This window comes from Vespa mandarinia, chromosome 4 (genome assembly GCF_050613455.1).
Source record: "Vespa mandarinia isolate Hongniang chromosome 4, ASM5061345v1, whole genome shotgun sequence".
Lineage (NCBI taxonomy): Eukaryota > Metazoa > Arthropoda > Insecta > Hymenoptera > Vespidae > Vespa > Vespa mandarinia.
The window spans coordinates 1,920,001-1,942,500 of NC_140813.1; the positions used below are offsets into that span (position 1 = coordinate 1,920,001).

General features: G+C 40.8%; 1 protein-coding gene across 18 annotated transcripts in view; it reads left to right on the forward strand.

Moving 5' to 3' along the window:
- The window catches only part of zfh2 (Zn finger homeodomain 2), a 408,385-nt gene that overhangs the window by 290,810 nt on the left and 95,075 nt on the right, over positions 1 to 22,500 (forward strand). For all 18 annotated transcript variants that reach the window (XM_035878908.2, XM_085656317.1, XM_035878912.2 and 15 more), the window contains 4 exons: positions 7,263 to 10,654; positions 12,217 to 15,089; positions 15,314 to 18,076; positions 18,185 to 18,734. In XM_035878908.2, coding sequence (XP_035734801.1) covers positions 7,474 to 10,654; positions 12,217 to 15,089; positions 15,314 to 18,076; positions 18,185 to 18,734 — 9,367 coding nt within the window. In that variant the 5' untranslated portion in view covers positions 7,263 to 7,473. The remainder of the gene's footprint in view (positions 1 to 7,262; positions 10,655 to 12,216; positions 15,090 to 15,313; positions 18,077 to 18,184; positions 18,735 to 22,500) is intronic.

Here is a 22,500-nt window from a genome sequence, read left to right on the forward strand (position 1 = left end):
TGAAAGAGAATTGTGTAGCAAATGGCGATGTGGTTCAGGTCGCTACGACGGCCATCGTCGTCGAGCACGTATATAGCCAACAGCACGCTCATCAATGTTTTCCGACCTTACGTGTACGTCGTTGGGATAGAGTGGCCCTTTGTTCGTGGGTATAATTAGAGCTTCGGCGTAGCGCTACACGTCGTAAAGTCGTTTCTACTGAGCAGCTTATGGAATCGAAGCTCTCTCTCTTTCTCTTTCTCTCTCTCTCTCTCTCTCTCTCTCTCTCTCTCTCTCTTTTCATTTTCTCTTTCTCTCTGTTCCTCCCTTTTGTCACTATATCGACTTCCCTATCTGTACGAACGATATGTCGCAAATTTTTTACAACGTTCTCTTCATCATCCCTCTTTCGTCACTTCCGTTTTACGACGAATTTAATCACGAATAATTTCAATCGAAATAATTCAATCACTGATATCCTCCTTTCGATTATAGTTTCAACGTGATTATTATTCTTGACGTTTTATTGATGGAAATGTATTGATAGGAAAAAAGAAAGAGGAAGAGAGAAAAAGAAAAAGAAGGAAAAAAAAAACAGAAAAAGAAAAAAAAAGAAAAAGAGAAAAGAGAAAAATGAACGAACTGTCGGATGTTCGTTCGTTCGTTCGTTCGTTCGTTCGTTCGTTTTTTACGTTTTGCAAATAAAACGAAGAAAGAAAGAAAAAAAGAAAAAAAGAAAAAAAGAAAGAAAGAAAGAAAGAAGGAAAGAATAAAAAGAAAGAATGCTTGATTCGTTCGATCGAAGAAGGGAAATCTTTTTTTACGAACGTTACAACATGGAGCAGGAGGTTACGAACGAAGCCATATCGATCACATTAAGGGATGTTTTTACAATAATTCCCTTCTGTTAGAACCCTAGCAGCACATAGAGAAATACGGTAGCTCGCGATGGATCGGTAGGTAGGTAGGTAGTTGGGTAGGTAGGTAGCCGCCATGTCTAATTATGTCGCATTGATTTTGTCATTAGCCACCCCTACGCTGGCCGTCGTAGTCGTCGTCGTTGTCGTAGTCGTAGTCCTCGTCCTCGTCCTCGTCGTTGTTGTCGTCGACGTCGACGTTCGACGGTGGTACAGGTTCGACGTAGTCAAAAAAAAGGCAGCACTTCCTACAACACTGAAAACGCATTGCTACCGGGGCACAGTTTGCACGCCTACATCAGATTCGGTCACGAATTTCTTGCCCTTGGATGAACGTCGTCCATACAACGACGACTACTACGACTACGACGATTACGACTACGACAACGGCGATCACGATGACGACGATCATAACATTGTCCGTTTAGTATTATATATGTAACTATACTTCGACTATAAGAGAAGAGCGCGTGTATCGAGCGCGTTAAAAATAATATTTTCCTCTTTGCCAGCTTTGGCTCGTTTGAAATTCAAATTAATGTCGTTAACTCCATGCCGTTTTGAGTATAATTATTAATTTCGAGCTATTTTTTGTTCCATTTCTTTTTCCTTTCTTCCATTTTTTTTTCTTTTTTTTTTTTTTTTACTACTTCTTCTTCCTCCTGCACTCTCAATAGATTCTAATCCCTTTCTAAATCTGTGCTCGTTCGATAACATATTTAACGAGTAAAAAGCTAAGTAAATATTATTCAATGGTCAGATAATTATTATGCGATCGATACAATCATCGATTTTAATATTTCAGATTAATTTATATGAAAATTAATTATACGAAATTAAAAAAAATACACACACACACACACACACATATATATAAAGTCAAGCCTGATAATCATTTAAAAAGCTTGGTCGATCTCCGAACTAGCGTCTAGACCGGATGTCCAGGAAGAACGATGATTGGACGGAGATCCAATAATGTGTGACCTTTCTGGTACTATGTGCGTGAGCGTTACGGGCGAGTTTCTCACGGTGCATTGGGAGGAAATTATAAGGGAATGAGTTAAACCTTGGATTACTGGGTGGTAGGGGTGAGAGCGAGAGGGATATAGAGGTATGAAGGAGGGAGATGAAAATATACGGAGGAAAAGAGATGATCGAAGGGTAGCGCGTGGAGCAACGTTCCTCTTCGGTTCTGGGCAAATCATACTTAATTGATATCACAAAGAGGCTCTCTTCTCGTCTCTTCGGCACCTAACCGGACCCTAACTTCATAATCGCCAGCTCCACCGCAGGATTAAGCGTTACGGTGGATTCATGTTGCACGTAAATTACTCGCTCGCGATCCACGAGAAACTCGAGAGAGAGAGAGAGAGAGGGAGAGAGAGAGAGAGACCATCTTACTATCTTCCTTCTTTCTTCCCATAACGTTTTCTCGCCATCTTAGTGATCACGATCGATCATGGATTCTCTCAACTGACGTCACGTAACATCGTAAAACTCTTCGTAATCACGTTTATCATTCTACAATGAAATAATAATCTCTAATCTTTATACATCTCTTATATACATAAATGTATATCCATGGTATATATTTATTTATATCGAATACAAAAGTATATTAATAATAATAATAATAATAACAATAATAATAATAATAATAATAATTATGATAATAAACATAATAACAATAATAATAATAGTAATAATAATAATAATAATAATAATAATAATAATAATGATAATAATGATAATAAGAATAATAATAATAATAATAATAATAATAATAATAATAATAATAATAATAATAATAATAATAATAATAATAATAATAATAATAATAATAATAATAATAATAATAATAATAATAATAATAATAATAATAATAATAATAATAATAATAATAATAATAATAATAATAATAATAATAATAATAATAATAATAATAATAATAATAATAATAATAATAATTTTCTGTATATCAGACGTATGGTTAATCTCGGATATTGATATTCGACGTCAGAAAATAGAATGGTAAACGATAACGAACGAAACCAAACGAAACGTGTAATAATATTATGAGAGAGAAAGAGAAAGAGAGAGAAAGAGAGAGAGAGGAGAGGAGGGGAGGGGAGGGAGGAGGCCACGTGTCACGAAACATTACAATAATCTTTCTTACCGTGAGATATAAAATGTAGAGTACAGTTTGTATTCGAGGAGACATACTTTCGATGTATCAGAAACAGATCGGTCTTCCGCTTCCGGTTCTCCTGTAGAACGTCTTTAGGGTTGGACGAGTCCGAATTTGTTCGCGTGGTCCCTTACCTGACCATATTCGTCTCACTTTTGCACGGTTCGACACGCGAACTCGCCTGAGTAACATAAACAGCCACACGATATATATTCAATAAATAACGAGACGCATACGAGATAATTGGATGTCCATAATTCCGGTCTCGCATTTTGCATTTCTTATGTTTTCTTCGTATATATATATATATATATATATATATATATATATATATATTATTGTTATTATTATTATTATTATTATTATTACTCATTTTTTTATAATCTTTTTTATCACGTTTTAATTTTATTTTTTATTCTTTCTCCCTTTTCTCTCTCTCTCTCTCTTTCTCTCTCTCTCTGTTTCTTACCTTTTTCGATGGCACCATCGAATACCGAAATGGGGAAGGTGAAGGTGAAGGAGAAGGAGAAGGAGAAGGAAGAAGAGGAGGAGGAGGAGGGCCCATTCGTCGATCGTCGTCATGTGGGCCCCCGAAAAACCCTCATGGCTGTACAAAGTCTTTTTTTCTTTTCTCTTTGCCGTCGGTGAGAGAACACACAAAAGGGAGCTTTCGTGCCACCGAGTTGAAAATATATTCCTCCTATAAGCAACAACCATCGGTTCGGTTTCCGGTGAAACGACAGGACAAACAAAAGCTGGACAGTGGCTCGCGGTTGTTCGCCGAATGTTTAACTCCCATCATCGTCATTATCGTGATCATCATCATCATCATCATCATCATCATCATCATCATTATCATTATCATTATCATCATTCTCATCCTCGTCGTCGTTCTCGTCCTCGTTGTCCTCGTCGTCATTATCATCATTATTATCATCGTCAGAGTCGTCATCATCGAAAGCTATATCTTCCTTCTTCTGCTTCTTCTTCTTCTTCTTATTCTCTTATTCGGTCATCTTATTGAAAAATTGAAGGTGACCTTCAATCCTTCGTACTCTTTGTCTTTTCTCTCTCTCTCTCTCTCTCTCTCTCTGTCTCTGTTTCTGTCTTTCTTTATCTCTCCTTCCTACAAATTATCGGCCACCACCTGCGTCGTACTTTCTACCAAATTTGATAATTATGCATCATCGATGCCGTCTGTCTTTTCCTTTGTACGTGAGATATAAGAAAAAAGGAACAGAGAGATAAAGAAAAAGAAGAAAGATAAATATGACGAAAAGAAGGAACAGGATACCATTCTGACACTCGTTTTAATCTTCTGAATCTTTAATCTTACAATTTTTCTATAGACCCATATATTTACTTTTCTCTCTTTTTAAGTCCCTCACTCTAATTCCACCCGCCCCCTCCCCCTTCGCCCCCCCACCCCAACCTCCTCGGCCCCTACCATTACCTACTATCCTCTTCCTCTTACTCCATACTCTTCCTTAAAATATCCTTTACTCCGATCATTTTACAGTTTAGCAACACTGTTAGCAATATTACGAATGGCCAACCAAAGCTATTACGTAAGGTATAAATCGATTTGACCTGCACCTTATAAAGTAACTGCGGTAACATTGTAATAAGCAGATAACTGCGATCCTAATGTGTAATTATATGTCCGTACATACATATATGTATATTATACATAAATATATTATATATATATACATATGTATATTAAATATATATATATATATATATATATATATATGTATATATTCGATATAATATTTCTTTAATCGATCACGTAATACTCATATAAGCATATTGTAAAAGATAAAAGAAAATGTCGAGTTAGATATGTTTCCTCTCATATGACTATGACTTGACAAACATAACAGTGAAAAAAAGGGAGAGAGGGGGAGAAAGGATGAGAGAGATAGATAGATAGATAGATAGATAGATAGATAGAGAGAGAGAACATGCATTAATCAATAACTAACATGTGAGATTTATTATTCAACGAGTGCATCAGATGCAATAGAGAAAAAGATAAACAGAGGTCTAGGATAGATCAAAACGAAATAATTATTTCGTGGAACGAGGATATAAGAGAAAAGAGAGGGAGAGAGGGAAAGAGAGAGAGAGAGATAGAGAAAAAGTTTGGAAGGAAGAAAAAGCCTAAGTTCGTTCTCTATCGAATCTACAATAAATAGAAGAGACGAGGCAGGTGTTACCAGATTGGCAGATGTTCTCGGTTACACAACATGCCCGAATCCCAAAGTCCAATGCTTTTGTGTTTGTTCTTTTCCAGCCCATGCACGGGCATTGTATTTCTAATCTCATTTTACGTATATGCTTTCTCTATCCCTCTCTTTCGCTCTCTCTCTCTCTCTCTCTCTCTCTCCTTCTCTCTCACTCTCTCACTCTCACTCTTTATTTATCTATCCATCTCTTTTTTCCTTCCTTTCTGAAATTTTTTTCTACGAAAATGTTAGAATAGAAAAAAGAGGAAAAAAATTTTTTGACGCTTTTGGGATAAACAGAGTAATGATAAATCATAGTGATATCGATTCGACAATCCAGATATATATATATATATATATATATATATATATATATATATATATATATATATACACGTATATATCTGTATCTATCTGTAGTAAATGTTAATTTGGATTTTTATCCATTACGTTATACCCGTTGAATTTTTTTTTTTGAGAGAAAAAAAGAGAAAGAGGGACGAGGAATACTTGGTTTCATCGATTAATTTTTCCCTCTCTCTCCCTCTCTCTCTCTCTCTCTCTCTCTTTATCTCCCTCTTTCTTTCTCTTCGTTTGGCCGCGCACGAAGAATTCGCCTAGGTGAAGTCGGTCCGTTCGTCCTTTTAAGATCGCCGATAATACAAGGAAAACGATCGGCCTTCTTGGTCATTATAAAAAATGGTATCGTTTGTGAAAACGATGGCCACGGGGATACGGTCACTGAATTATGGAGTTTGCACCGCGGAATTATAACCGTGGTGATGATGGACCGATGAGTAGGAGGAGGAGGAGGAGGAGGAGGAGGAAAAGGGGGAAAGGGGGAAAGAAGGGACAGAAGAGTCGACGTAATGCCGTACGCGTCTCTACCATAATGTCCAACGATATGTGCCTTTAGCCAACGGCAAAGGATGAAAAGGAAGGAAGAGGGAAGCGCCGTTGAAAGATCTTTCTTTCTTCTTTTCTCTCTCTCTCTCTCTCTCTTTCTCTCTCTCTCTGTCTCTCTCTCTTTCTTTTTTTTTCTTTCGTTTTTTTCTTTTTTTCCTTGGTTTTTTTTTCTTTTCTTTTTTTTTTTCATCTTTCTTCTCTTCTCATTTCTTTCTTCTTCGTTCCTCCTTATGTTGAACATAAAGTATACTCCCACTATCTTCATTTATAATACGTTAAATCTTGCAAATGGTCAAAGACCCGTGTTATTCGTCTACTAAGGATTGGATTATGTGTGGTAACACATGGTCTCTCTTACGGGGACAGGAATAATGAACGATAATAATGTTTGAAGTAATGTTTCATCTCATTCATTCGACCAGTTTTAGGAGTCATCATCTCATGGGGTTGAGGTAAAAAGAGTCTTCGTGACTGTTACGGTCGCGTGGCCTTGTCGTTTGTTTGCGGTAGCGAACAAGGTGGGCTCTTGTTACCTTTTCTACGAGGCACGTTAGAGAAAAAGAGAGAGAGAAAGAGAGAGAGAGAGAGAGAGAGAGAGAGAGAGAGAGAGAGGAACGCGTGGAAGGCGGACAATGAGAGAGACCTTTGATCTAAGCACGCACAAGAGGAGCATTCATTCCGTGAAACCACCTCCTTTTCGTTATTCGTTATTCCGTTCTAACGTTATTCTCGGGGGTCACAGGGAACTCATCGATATCCAATCGACAGATAAGCTCGTTCGATAGGTTGCAAATACAGCTGAGTCCGCAAATGTTTGTATCCGTCGTAAGATCCGCGTATACAAGAAAGAATCTTCTGTCGGCATTTATTCTTTGTAGGCCCAGCTTGTGATTCTCAACGTAATCCCTGTTATCTTTTATGAGAAGTCCTCGAAATTTGTCGCGTTTGTTCAGGTTAACGTTAAAACGTATACATAAGGTAATATAAGCAAATAAGTTAGTCCGAGAAATATCTCAGCTAAACGTTCTTTCGATGTTTCAGGTACGACCTGGGGTTGCGTCGGGGTAGCTAGGAAAGCGTCTGTCGGCGAGGAGAAAGAAGGAAAGGCGGTGAGACAGGTAGCAGTAGGAGGAAGGAGAGAAACAGAAAGCTCAAGGAGCGGAGAGGAAAGGAAGGGAGGAGAAAGTTTGAAAAACGTAGGCCCAGGCGCCGTGGGTGATGTGAGGCTGGAGCTCGCCTCACGTTTGGGGTGATGCCCTCCAGTGAGCCCCATCCCCCCCAGTACCACCTTCAACATCACAACATTCCTCCCTCTCATCTTCAGCAACACGCGTCAAGCGCGATCGGGCAACATCAGCTCTATCAGCAGCTGGTGGCGGCCCATCATCATCAGCAGCAGCAGCAGCAGCAGCAGCAACAACAACAACAACAACAACAACAGAATCAGCGACAGCAGCAACACGGCGGGCCTTTCCAAAATTCCCCGTACGCGCAGCAAAAGCAGGAGATGAGCCCGGAGGAGGAGGGGGGTCGAGGGGGCGGGTCCCCCCCGGCTGCTGGGGCTGCCCTTCATCAGCCCCACCACCCCCGCACGGCTAGTCCACCCTCGGGCACAGAACCCTGCACTCGCGACGCGATACCGACACCTACCCCCATCGCGGACACGACCACCACGACCACGACCACTACCATAACAATGCAATCGCAAGCTCAGCAACAGCAACAACAAGCTCCGAGTCCTAGTCCAAGTCCGACAGGTGGGGACGTCGAGAAGTTCGACGGGAAGATAGTTTACAATCCGGACGGTTCGGCTTACATCATAGAAGGCGAAAGCGAGCTCAGCGAGGACGATTCTTTGCCGGACGGCTGCATCGTCGACGGTCGTGGCGTCTCCGTTCCTCATTCTTTGGTATTCCCTCAAATCGCTAGCGCCTACTACGTGTCGCGACTCTACGCTCATCAAGCTTACCAACAGCAACAGCAACAGCAACAGCAACAGAGATCGGCGCAGCAGCAACACAATCCGGATTTGCCTGTTATGCATAGTTATCGAGTAATTAGTTATAGGAGTGCGGAAGGTAGCAAGCAACCTCCTCCTCCACCGGCAGCGCCCCCACCTCCGGCTGCTTCCGTGCCCGTAAAGCCCATCCTAATGTGTTTCATTTGCAAGCTCAGCTTCGGCTATGCTAAAAGTTTCGTCGCTCATGCCCAGGGCGAACATCAAATAAATTTGATGGAAGACGAGAGGCAGATACTTTCGCACTCGACTGCGTCCGCCATTATACAGGCGGTTGGTAGGGGGAAACAGCCGCTGGTTAGCTTTCTCGAACCAGTTACGAGCTCTACCTGCGCCCAATCATCGCCGGCGCAAACGCAAAATCAACAGCAGCAACAGCAACGCAGCGAATCGACGGAACACGAGGCGCCTACGACGACGAGTACGCCTTCTAGTACCCCCGGCATACCTAGCAGCCCTCAGCAACAACAAACGATACAGAGGCCGTCCTCCAGCACTCCCAGTACTCCTACGTCACATTCGAATCATCCAATCTATAATCATCAGACACATCAACAGCAACAGCAGTGGACTGGTGGTCAAGTGAGTGCCGCGTCTTGGGCAAAAGCACCCGATGCCGCGGCATTGCATTACACGTCACCTCCACCGCCAACCACATCCACAAAGGGCTCACCTTCCTCGTATGCGGCCTTGACGCAACAGCCACCAAACTTTCTTACCGGCACAACGATAGGCGTTTGTCCGGAACACATGCAAGGTAGGCCGAGTGGCGTCGAGTGTCCTAAATGCGAACTGATATTGGCCAGTAGTCGACTAGCAGGTCCAGGTGGACCACTCGCCGGTATTCATAGTCGGAATTCATGTAAAACTTTAAAATGTCCCAAATGTAATTGGCACTACAAGTACCAAGAAACTCTTGAAATTCATATGAAGGAGAAACATCCGGAAAGCGAGACCTCGTGTATCTATTGCATCGCTGGTCAGCCTCACCCTAGGCTAGCGCGTGGCGAGACGTATACTTGCGGATACAAGCCGTATAGATGCGAAGTGTGTAATTACTCGACCACGACGAAGGGCAATTTGAGTATACACATGCAGAGCGATAAGCATCTAAACAATATGCAAGAACTTCAACAGGGCGGTGGCGGTGCTTCGGGTACGAACAATCCGTCTTCTTCTCAGGACACACCGATGCCAACGCGCAGTCCTCATCATCAACAAAATCACAGTCCGCATCTTAGCGGTCAAGCTGGAAGCCAGGGAAAGCCTAAGCCTACATTTCGCTGCGACGTTTGCAACTACGAGACCAACGTCGCGCGTAATCTCAGGATACACATGACCAGTGAAAAGCATACGCACAACATGCTGGTATTACAGCAAAACGTGAAGCACATGCAGACGCTCTCGGCGTTGCAGTCTCATCATCAGCAAGCGCAGCATCATCATCAACAGGCTCAACAACAGCATCAACAGCAGCTGGAACAGTTACTACATCTCGGCGGTTTGGACAAGCCTCAACATGCCGAAGCCGCATTAGCGGACATGGCTTACAATCAAGCTCTTTTAATTCAAATGATGACGGGCGGTCAATTACCACCGCAGCTTCCACCAGAACTGATGGGTGGCATGGCAGGTATGGGTGCAATGGGTGGTCTCGCAGGAGACGTTGGCCTTTCCCCAGATAGCATGGAACCACCACCAGAACCGGCGGATCCGGACCCTTCTCACTTGTACCACTGTTGCGTTTGTAACAATTTCGCAACCGACTCGTTGGAGGCCCTCGGCCATCATTTAGCCGCCGATAGAACGAGAACTCGAGAGGGCGAAATACTCGCACTCGTTGCCGGACATTTCGTCTGTAAACTTTGTTCCTACAAGACCAATCTGAAAGCAAATTTTCAACTTCATTGTAAAACCGACAAACATCTTCAACGTTTGCAACACGTTAATCACGTGAAGGAGGGTGGTCCACGAAACGAATGGAAGCTAAAATATTTGGCTTCGCCTACGAGTGCAGCCCAATTGCGTTGTCATGCGTGTGATTATTATACGAACAGTGCCCACAAGTTAGCTCTGCACGCGGCATCGCCCAGGCACGAAGCTGCAGCTCTCCTACTTCGTCATCTTTTAGAGGCCAGTGCCAATATACCATCACCGGGGAAACTCTATCATTGCGCTCTTTGCGGTTTTAGCGCGAGGCACAGGTTACCTCTCTTACAGCACGTTCGATCTCTTAGACATCTTCAAATGGAGCAACTACACCAACTTCATCGTAGAAGTGGTATTCAAGGAAACGAGACGCCGCACACCGACATAGGTGATGTATTCCAAGTGGTAAGCGATCCCGATGTACCACCTACGCAGCAACCAAGTCCAACTACGCCAACGACGCCTAATGCTCCGAGTACCAACAACGGTAAGTACCGCATCATAAATGAAGATATTATCCTTGGCCTACGCTCCGTTTAAAGCTTCTATTCTATTTCTTTGACGTACATGCGTTAATGCATATTGTATGAGTATACTATGGCGGTGATATTTCTCTTTTACGTTATTCAATGGAACTATTTTTTTCTTTCTTCTACTTCAAGTTAAAGATTTCAAAAAGTTCACTTTATTTATTAGGATAAAAATCAAATTTTGTTTGTCGATGAAAATTAACGTGCCGTTATATACACGCATCACGCCCTTAATGAATTCAATGCTCTTATCGATTATTTCGTAATTAGATCAGGATTACGGTAATTTCGTACGGCATATGGCCGTGGCGTGTCCCGTATAACACGCGCAACGCACAATGTTATTATATATATCGGTGGCCTGTACTTACATAAATATACGAGTAGCACGCGCGCGTTTCATTGAGTCGCGTTACAAAGTAACAACTGACGCCAACTGATGTAAAAAATGCGGTTTCGGACAATACACGATACGAGATAAATAGCTGAATTCATTTTTCTTCTTTTTTTATTTCTGTTTTTCTTTCTTCCTTCCTTCCTTCTTCTCTTTTCTTCCTTTTCTCTCTTTATATTTCTTTTTTATTTTTGTCCTTTCCTCTTCTCTCTCTCTCTCTCTCTCTCTCTCTCTCTCTCTCTCTCTTTTCTCCCCTTTCTTCGTACAAACTGTCATCGATGATAATTTAGTATTATTAATGCACTAAAATTGTAAAGTCATTGTTAGACAAATTTAAGGAACCATCTGGAAATGCACATCGTTCTAAACTTTGACATAACTCCGTTCGAAGTCAAAGCGAAATATTTTTGTTTTTCTCGTTTCCTCTTTTCGTTATCGTTGTCGTTCGAATGAATATAATAAATGTAATATTACGATGTAAAAAAAAAAAAGAGAAAAATGTTAATGCTCATATATCTACCGTTTTAAGTACATAGCATAGTTCGTTCATTGTCGGCTAGTAAGGTAATCGCCAGAAGAGCCGCCTTCTTCTTCGATGTGCGTAATCACTTTAATGAGAGGTAGAAAATATGCCTCGCCACAAAAGCAGTCGTACGTGACACTGAATACGAACTTTATTTCGTAGCACCGCCATAGTTTACTATCTATAATTTACTTTCTCTCGTCGCGTACCGAGTTAATGTCTCCGGAAACGAATCACCGTAAAATGGATGGCTGTCCTGCGCGCTCGTTCGATATTAAACGGTTAATGCCGAAGTTCAATTTTCCGTTCTGCAAAGTGAAAGAGACATATTTACCGGCTGGAAAGTTCGAATGGATGCGTTATCTCTGTGCCCGTGAGAATTTTCATTTTCTACGTGTGGATATTATCGAGCGGGATAGCACGCGTTTATGGGAAATCGAAATAGCACGTTAATTTCGCGGATTGTTCAGATATTTATATAATTGCTCGTTTATAATATTGTTCGATCAATGATATTACGTTTAATACTCCAACGAATGATATTTTTTTAATATATCGAAAAAATCGAAAATGTTTGTTTTTTTTCTTTATGATATTTTCAGAACGACGAGACGAAGGCAGCGACTGTGGTAGCGAAGTTAAACAAGAACCGGAAAATGATCAAGAAGTGGAAGGAGAGGCGGAGAATGAACAGGAGGAAATAAATTGTCCGTATTGCACGTATCAGCCGACATCGCGAGAGGAATTAAAGCAACATTTGCAAGTGGCACACGTTCAAGACTCAGAAGACAAGGCTGAGGTAGTAAAGGAGGAACCCCCACCTGAATTGTTGTGCCCGCTATGCCAAGACGGCTTCAGGGAACGCGCTGCCTTGGAGAAACACGTAATGCAAATACACTCGGTAAATGCCGATGGTCTCCAGAGATTGCTACTTTTAGTGGATCAGAGTCATTGGTTGAATAACAATCCGCGAAGTAGTTCAACGCCAGCGGTGACAACACCGACTTCACCTTCGACGACGAGCAAATTGCACCAAGAAGAAGATACAAACGAACGTTCTGGTGGAAACGAGGAAGTCGAGGAAATAGCTCGGTGTACTGTATGCGGTCGAGTGTGCCGATCCCTCGAGGAACTTCAGCAACATCATAGAGAAGCTCATCCAGCTAGCACCCCGACCCTTGCGGTAAGCGAAAAGCATGTATACAAGTACAGATGTGGACAATGTAGTTTGGCTTTCAAGACATTGGAGAAACTTCAACAACATTCTCAATATCATGCGATAAGAGATGCTACCAAGTGCGCGCTATGTGCTAGATCCTTTCGATCGGTTCAAGCGTTGCAAAGACATCTCGAGTCTGCACATGCTGATCTACACGAGGACGAGCTCGCTCAATACAAACAGAGTTTGCTTCATGCACATCCGTTACTACAAGCCTTGACCGAGGAAGCTATAAGGAGGCAGGGTGGCCTGATCGGCGAACAGAACGCTGAAGATGATGGAGGTAGAGGCGACGAGGAGGAAAGCGATGCAAGCGATTCCTCTCCGTTACACAAGGAACAACGTCTTTTGGAGGATTATCTTAACAGTCAACCTGTCGCCGAGGATTCCTATCACGATCCCGGAAGGAAATTTAAGTGTCATCGGTGTAAAGTAGCATTTACAAGGCAAAGTTATTTAACGGGGCACAACAAGACCTTGTTGCATCGCAAAGGTGAAAAAATGTCATATCCCATGGAAAAGTATTTAGATCCCAATAGGCCGTACAAGTGCGACGTTTGCAAGGAAAGTTTCACGCAGAAGAATATACTTTTGGTACATTACAATAGCGTCAGCCATTTGCATAAATTAAAACGAGCTATGCAAGAACAAGGGAACAATAATACCTTAATCTCCGTCGTACCGCCGGCTAGTCCAACAGAGTCCCCGGACTCCCAACAAGATCAGGATAAAAAGCCGTACAAATGTAACATATGTAAGGTCGCTTATTCCCAAGGCAGTACATTGGACATTCACATGAGAAGTGTTTTGCATCAGACTCGTGCGAGCAAGCTACCGGATCTTGCTGCAAGCGGACAACTAGATCTTGCTCGTCCGTTAATCGAACAACCACCACCTTCGAGTCCCAATAGTCCACCGTGCAACACCAATACCAGTAATGCCGGTACGATGCTCTCTTGTCCTCGTTGCAGCGCTCTTTTCGTAAATCAAGAACAACTTTCTACTCATCAACAATTGTATTGTATCTTCAGCAATCCATTGGCATTGTTCCAACAATTAGCAGCTTCGCAACAATTAGCTTCTACCGGTCCTGCTAAAACGCCACCACCTACGTCCACGACACCAGGACCTCATCAACATTTGCAGCAGGTGACGCAACACTCGTCTCAGACTGCTCAAGAGCTTTTAGCTCAGCCACGTCACAAAACTTCACAAATGTACAAACATCTTCTGGAGAGTTTCGGTTTCGATCTCGTGATGCAATTCAATGAAAATCATCAAAGACGTCAAAGGAAGGAAGAGGAAGCCGCAGCAGCCCTTCAAGCTCAGCAAGAACAACAAAAGCAGGAGCAACAGAAGCAAGCGCTTGCTGCTCAGGCTGCACAGGAAAGAGAAGAAGAAGTTGAAGAACATACAGACGAAGACGTTATCCCCGAGTTAACTAGAAGTACTTGTCAGCATTGTAACAAGGAGTTCAGTAGTGTTTGGGTGCTAAAAGCTCACTGTGAAGAAGTTCATCGAGATTTAGTGCCGCGTGAGTTCCTTGAGAAGTACGCTCAACAATTTAAGTGTGAATATGAAAAGAAAAGCGTCGTAGTGACAGCTGCAACATCGTCTTCTACAACGACGGCACCTAGAAGTTCTACACCAGCAGCGGGTCAGCCACAGGACATGAGCTCTGATAAAGAACAACGTGAAAAAGAAAAGGAGGACAGCTTAGAGATCAAAGAACGTATTACCAGAACACCGGAAGCAACGTCTACCACTCCGGCAACAACGCCTGTCTTGAGCAATACTCCAGTATCGAGCACCGATTCTATTACACCTACGGTTCTACCTACTAATCCACAACACCAACATACTATACCGCAACAGCAGCAACAACAACAGCAGCAGCAACAACAGCAGCAACAGCAACAGCAGCAGCAGCAGCAACAACAACAGCAACAGCAACATGCTCAGTTAACATTGGCTCAGCAGGTGTCTGAAATGCAAGCTGCCTTGAATGCAATGGCAGCGTCTCAACTACAGCAACAATTGCAACAATATCCGGGTCTAATGATGGGTATGATGGGATTACCTCTGGGACTAAATGTACCAGCTTTGGCAGCAATGAATCTCCAACCACCTTTGGTTCCAATGATGTTACCACCACCTCCGTATGATGGAGCAGCCGCGGCTTATCCTCCTATAAATGCTCAAGCTGATTTACTTGCGAAACAACATCTTGCCTTGCAACAGCAGCAAGCAGCTGCGGTAAGAGATACTTTCAAGGAACGTTCCTTAATTTAGCATGTAAACTATTTTTTATTTTATTCGAGCATAGCCATTACTTGCCATTAGTTTTATGTTCAGTGCACGTTCATAGATTGCATTTAAATTCTTATCAGCAATTGAATTTTTTAAATGATTCGACTTAAAAAGTCAAACATTAGAAATTATCCATTCTGCAATCGCGTATGGTTCTGTCCATTCCACAGGCAAATGCAGCAGCTTCGCAGAAACGAGCACGTACGCGTATAACGGACGAACAACTAAAGATCTTGAGAGCACACTTTGACATCAATAACTCCCCCGGTGAAGAACAAATTTTAGACATGGCAGCACAGAGTGGCTTACCACCTAAAGTCATAAAGCATTGGTTCCGCAATACGTTATTTAAAGAAAGACAACGTAACAAAGATAGCCCGTATAATTTTAACAATCCACCGAGTACCACATTGAATCTGGAGGAGTATGAGAAAACTGGAGAGGCTAAAGTTACTCCATTAAATTCGAGCGTATCGGGAGGTAGCTCGTCGGACGATAAAAGCCCGAATAAGCAAACGACACCACCACCGTCAATGGCCACGGTCTGTAACTCACAGACTACGGAAATAAAACAAGAGGCGCTAGATCAGCCGCAATGTCATCAACAGTCCCAACAATCGCAACAATCGCATCAGGAAGAACAACATCATTCACCTGGTAGTTCCGGTGGGCAACAATCGCGACCACATTCTCCGGCTCTCAGTATGAGTTCAGTATTTTCAGGTATCCATCACGATGTTTCATCTCATACTCCTTCGACCACCACTGCACCGAGCACACCAATGTTACCGCCAAAACTAACACCACAGAATTTTGCAAGTCCTACGCCAGGCGGTGGAGGAGTCGTACCAAGTGCGATCGCTGCCATGGCGTTGACACCGCAGAGATCATTAAGTCCTGGACGTGGACCGACGGATTATTCCTTCGGAGGTAACAGCAACGGTAGTAATTCATCAGGCGGTAGTTCAGGAAAACGTGCAAATCGAACTAGATTCACCGACTATCAAATCAAAGTTTTACAAGAATTCTTCGAGAACAATGCTTATCCCAAAGACGACGATTTGGAATATCTAAGCAAATTACTTGGACTCAGTCCGCGAGTAATAGTCGTTTGGTTCCAGAATGCTAGACAGAAAGCACGGAAAGTGTATGAAAATCAACCGGCCGCGGAACCCGTGACACCTGGTGGACGTGAGGGTGACGACGGATCTGGAAGATTTCAAAGAACACCGGGATTGAATTATCAGTGTAAGAAATGCCTCTTGGTGTTCCAAAGATATTACGAACTTATTCGTCATCAAAAAACACATTGTTTTAAAGAGGAAGACGCAAAGCGTAGCGCTCAAGCTCAAGCTGCGGCAGCTCAAGTCGCTGCTGTTTTAAGTTCAGAGGATAGTAACAGCAGTTCCACAACTACTACCACCAATGCTGTCACCAACAATCCACCGACTACGCCTGCTCTTACGGAACAATTGCAACAACCGTTGAATGCAACGGCCTCTCCCCATCATCAGCAACAAACGTTGTCCCAACAACATCAACAGTCTCAACAGCAATCGCAGCAACAGCAACAACAGCAACAACAACAGCAACAACAACAGCAGCCACAAACTGAATCCAAGGAAGGTAGCTTTCAGTGCGACAAATGCAACTTGATGTTCGGTCGATTTGAACTTTGGCGCGAACATCAGCTAGTACATATCATGAACCCGTCCCTATTCCCACCGGCCTATCCGCCAGACTCTCCATTCGGAATTCTACAACAGCAAGCACTGAACGCTACCTCCGGAGCCGCAACGGATTCTCCTCATCCTTTGATCGCTATGATGCAAGACAGAAAGAGGAAATACGAAGACTTCGATGATACCTCGGGTACAGATGCGCGTTCGAATTCGGAACATAGCGAACAACCGAAAGACAAACGTTTGAGGACAACAATATTACCCGAACAATTGGATTACCTTTATCAAAAGTATCAAATTGAGTCGAATCCATCGAGAAAGATGTTGGAGACGATCGCACGAGAGGTAGGACTGAAGAAGCGTGTTGTACAAGTGTGGTTTCAAAATACGCGTGCTCGCGAGCGCAAAGGTCAATTTCGTGCACACAGTCAGGTGATAAATAAACGATGCCCATTCTGCCCGGCGTTATTCAAGGTAAAATCCGCATTGGAGTCACATCTGAGCAGTAAACACGCGGATCAAGTAGCACGTGGGGAAGTAAACATTGACAACATACCTGACGAGGAGTTATCGATGGAATCCGCACCATCGAATCCCAGCACGCCGAATATGATGCCACCACTCTTTCCGCCTTTCAACACGGATATGGAAGCTTCACTGAAGAAATATTACGAGGAATCAATGAAACGATACATCAGCGAGCTTCAGGCTCACGCTAGCAACGGCAAACAGGAATCATCGAACCATCAAAGCGGTGTTAATATCGGTGAATCGCCATTGGATCTGAGCAAACCGGTCGATTTGAGTCGTCCGGTGAAACTAAGTCTCGGTGGTCTGAGCAATCTCTTAGAGGAGCAACACAGTGGCCACTTCCGGGGTGGTAGCGATTGCGGTCCGCTGACCGATCTTTCGGAACGTAGTATTTGTGGTGATGACGATAGTATGAGCGAAACAACTGAATTCTTGGACGACGAGAGTGGACCAGCGAGTCCGGCATCGAGCACTCAAAGTTCGAGGCAAGGACCGGCGACTGGAGTTAACGCCGGTACCACGGTCAGTCCTGCTGCTAGCGGGAACACAAGTATAACCGCTGGGGCCACCGGACAATCCGCTGGCAAGAGATACAGAACGCAGATGTCGGCGACGCAAGTGAAGGTGATGAAATCGCTCTTCTCGGACTACAAGACGCCAACTATGGCCGAGTGCGAGATGCTCGGGCGCGAGATAGGCCTACCGAAACGTGTCGTCCAGGTGAGCCCAACAACCTCGAACACGTGAATTAGCACGAACTTTCGTCTTATCCTTAACTACAGGATCAAACTTAGGCCTGGCTTACGGACTAATGGAGACGAGTTGCAGGTCTGGTTCCAGAACGCGCGTGCCAAGGAAAAGAAGGCCAGGCTCGCGGCTGGGTTACCGGCCGAGGGCTCAGCCGTTCAACCACATCGCGGTCCGACCGGACCGGACGAGTGCAGGCTTTGCTCCGTCCGGTACTCACCGAAATCACCTCTTCAGGAGCACGTCTTCTCACGACGGCACATCGACTCGGTTCGCGTGGCCGTTGAAGAGGGTAGTCTGGTACCTCCTACACCTGGTGCACCGATTACCGCGCAACCGGTCTGTGCTAGCGCGACCATTCCTAACTCTCCTCTCATTGTGACCAATCAGCAACAACCTGCCCAGCAGCAACAGCAGCAACAACAACAACAACAACAACAACAACAGCAGCAGCAGCAGCAGCAGCAACAGCAACAACAACAGCAGCAGCAGCAGCAATCTGCCCAACAGCAACAGTCCGATGAAAACATGATGTATGGATCTTTGTTCCTTCATCCCACGGCGATGTTCCAGCCGCAGCAGCAGCAACATCCGGCGGCCGCTGCGGCCAGCACAGCTACCACCACGGCCGGTGAGTGTCTGGCTGACCTCTTAGACTCCTAAGTGATCCTATATCGCGCGCGATACTATTTTCCCTTTACTTCTTTCTAATTTTTTTTTTTTTTTTTTTTTTTTTTTATTATTACTATTATTATTATTATTATTATCATTTTTATCATCCTTTCTCTTTTAATCTGCGATCCTCGAAATTCGATCGATTAGCTCGTAATTTTTTCGAATCAATGTACCGCGTACGTATTGATTTTTGTCCCGAAAAGACGAAAAGAAAAGAAGAAAAAGAAAAGTGCTAAAATTCTCGAATTTTCGTTATTATAAATATACCTTTTCTTTTTTATCGTCGATTTTCACGATATCATCAATCGAATTTCGAATTTCGTATTGATGAACGATTATTACGCGTCGAAAGTTATAAGCTTATCGCGTAGTATCGCGCGTATCCCCATACATACATATTATGTAGAAAACTGTAGAAAACTCACTACTCGGCCCGTGTGATAATCTAGGGGGCCCCTAAACTAACAGGTGTTTTATATATACATACATACATACATACATACATATACATATATATATATATATAAAATGTCGAGGAATTTTTTTATATATATATATATATTTATAGTACGAAAATAATATATCCAGAAAGCTAGGCAATACTGAAAGTTCCTATCAGATGACTATACTAGCGTTAAGAGAGGTATGAAAGGGAGGGAGTAAGAGAGACAAAAGTGTGCTAGAGAAGAGGAGAGAATGCATTGATGATTATAGATATTATGAAATAATCCAATTTTGAAAACAATTTCGATCGTTGTAGTCCGAGAATGTCTCGCGTCTGAGTTGAATGTACAGTTAAAAGACTAACCTGCTGCAAATCACATTAGGCGACTTTTATTATTATTATTATTATTATTATTATTATTATTATTATTATTATTATTATTATTATTATTATTATTATTATTATTATTATTATAGTATATTATATTATTATTATATTATTATTATTATTATTATTATTATTATTATTATTATTATTATTATTATTATTATTATTATTATTATTATTATTATTATTATTATTATTACGTTTTTGATAATGGGATCATAAAATAATATGTTTCGAACAGCTATTACTCGAAATATTTTCGTTCGTTATTAGGTATAGTATAAAAAAAAACACACACACACACACACAATTTACCCAAGAAAGAACGTAGAATATAATTGCCTTTATTTTCTGTCTTAGAGTTAGCGTGAATATCATCGTCATATCTCGTCATTGCCGTCATCGTCATATTACATATATACATACATACCCTATATTTTCATATCTCTTACACCTTGATTCTTTCGACTCGACATCGTAGTTGTCGTCGTTGACATTCGCGATACGCGATTAGATCTTATTATATTTCGAAAAGAAAGACAGATTGCGTCTACTTCGTTGTCTCGTTCTTCCTTTTTCTTTTTTTTTTCTTTTTTCTTTTTTCCCTTTTTAGCTTTTTTCTTTTTTCCTCTTCTCTTTTCTTCTCGAGTCAAGAGTTCAAAACTTCTATTTTTCTTTCTCTCTTTTTTCTCTTTTTCCTCTTTTTTTATTCTTTTTCTCTTTTTTTCTTTTTTTTTTCTTCTCTCTCTCTCTCTCTCACTCTTCACATTCTTTTTCATTTTATAACAGACATGTCGATTATTGATCTTTGTAAATACCTCGCAGGTCCTCGAGTCGAAGCTCTCGTAATGGACTAATAAAGCTACCATTTTTATATTTTATTTAATTATGAATATTTGCTTTTACATGGAAACGAGAGACAAAAGTGGGGGGGAAGAAAAAAAAAAAGAAAAGAGAGTGTGTAGAAGGAACAATGAGCGAGGAATAATAATGCAAGAATAATGCAATTGCGCGCTTGCGAGATTGTGGAAAAAATGAAATGAAGTATCCTTATCCCGTGAAATTTTTTTTCTTTTCAGATCATGCGATACTTTTTCTATTTCTTTTTTTTTGTTTTTTATTCTTTCCTATTTTTCTCTTCTCATTCGTTCTTATCTGCTATCAATTTTCCTTTCATTTTTTTTTCTTTTTTTCTTTTTTTTTAAATTAAAAAGAAAAAAAATTTTTTTTTTCTTCTTTTTCTATTTTTTTTTCTTTTTTTTTTTCTTTTTTTTACAGGTCCGTCGCATCACAACATACGTATATATATATATATATATATATATATATATATATATATATATATACATACTTACTACATGCGTCTCGTATGCTGTTTTTCTCACTTAAATATACCGCCTCGAAAACGTTCTTAATATTATTATCGTTTTACGTGTTAGTTATTTATGAGTTTCCTTTGTGATAGTCACTCTTTCTCTTTTTCTCTTCCTATCTGTCGCTCTTTCTCTCTCTCTCTCTTTCTCTCTCTCTCTCTCTCTCTCTCTCTCTCTCTCTCTCTCTCTCTCTTTCTCTCTCTCTCTGGCCTGCCCACGCGACCTACGCGGAACACCTCCAGAAGAGGAACGAGAGTATCTCTCGACCTTGACGTCGGCGGTCGACGTTATACGTCCATTTTCTTTTCTCTTTCATTCTCTCTATATAAATATATATATATATATATATAAGCATAATATATATATATATATATATATATATATATATATAACATCTATATATATATATATAAATACATAAATATATACAGATATATTGAAATATATATGTATATATATATATATATATATATATATATATATATGTATACATATATTCATATGTATTCATATATATTTGAAAGATATATAAACATATACACACATACACATATATATATATATATATATATATATACATATATATATATTTATATCTCTCAAATTTTTTTTTTGACTTCTCTCACTCATACACGTTGTCGACGAGGGTGTGGCTCAGCTTTTCGCTTTTTCTTTTGCTGATATCGAGACACCGAGAGACGCGAGAATATACGCCCGTGTTCATACTCATGCAAACGTGTATAGACGCGCTATGTTATGTATGTCGGTCCCACCCCCCCTTTCAGCACTTTTACTACATTTATGTATATAGTTTATTATTATTATATTATTATTATTATATTATTATTATTATTATTATTATTTTATATCATTAATTATTATTATTATTATTATTATTATTATTATTATTATTATTATTATTATTATTATTATTATTATTATTATTATTATTATTATTATTATATTACTTTTATTCCGTTCTAGTCTAAAATAAAACTGTACTATCGCAAGATTATTTTTTTTGGTTTTCTTCTCTTTGTTTTTTTATAGTTTCATTTCCATTTATCCAATGCCTAATGTCCGTTTCCATTTATTTTCCAAAATATCCTTCACCAGTTATTTTTCTGTTGCAGTTTTCTCTTGTCAATATTTGACCGGGTAAGTCGGGTATTAGTAATCATTGAATTTTTATTTTATTCATTAATAGGTGGGTATATAAATACGTATATAAATACATGCGATAAGAGTTTCATTATTTACAGGATATATATATATATATATATATATATATATATATATATATATATATATGAATTAATACAACATGAATTTTTGTTATTCGGATAAAATTGGGCTAATTTGGAAGCCGACATACGTGAACACAGCTCGTCATCTATCACGTCGATCTTTTTTTTTCTTTTTTTAACATTCGATGATATAACATTAAAATGATCGTTAGAATAATTTAATCGGGGCATATTCGATTAAAAAGAAAAAAAAAAAAGAAGATAGAAAAA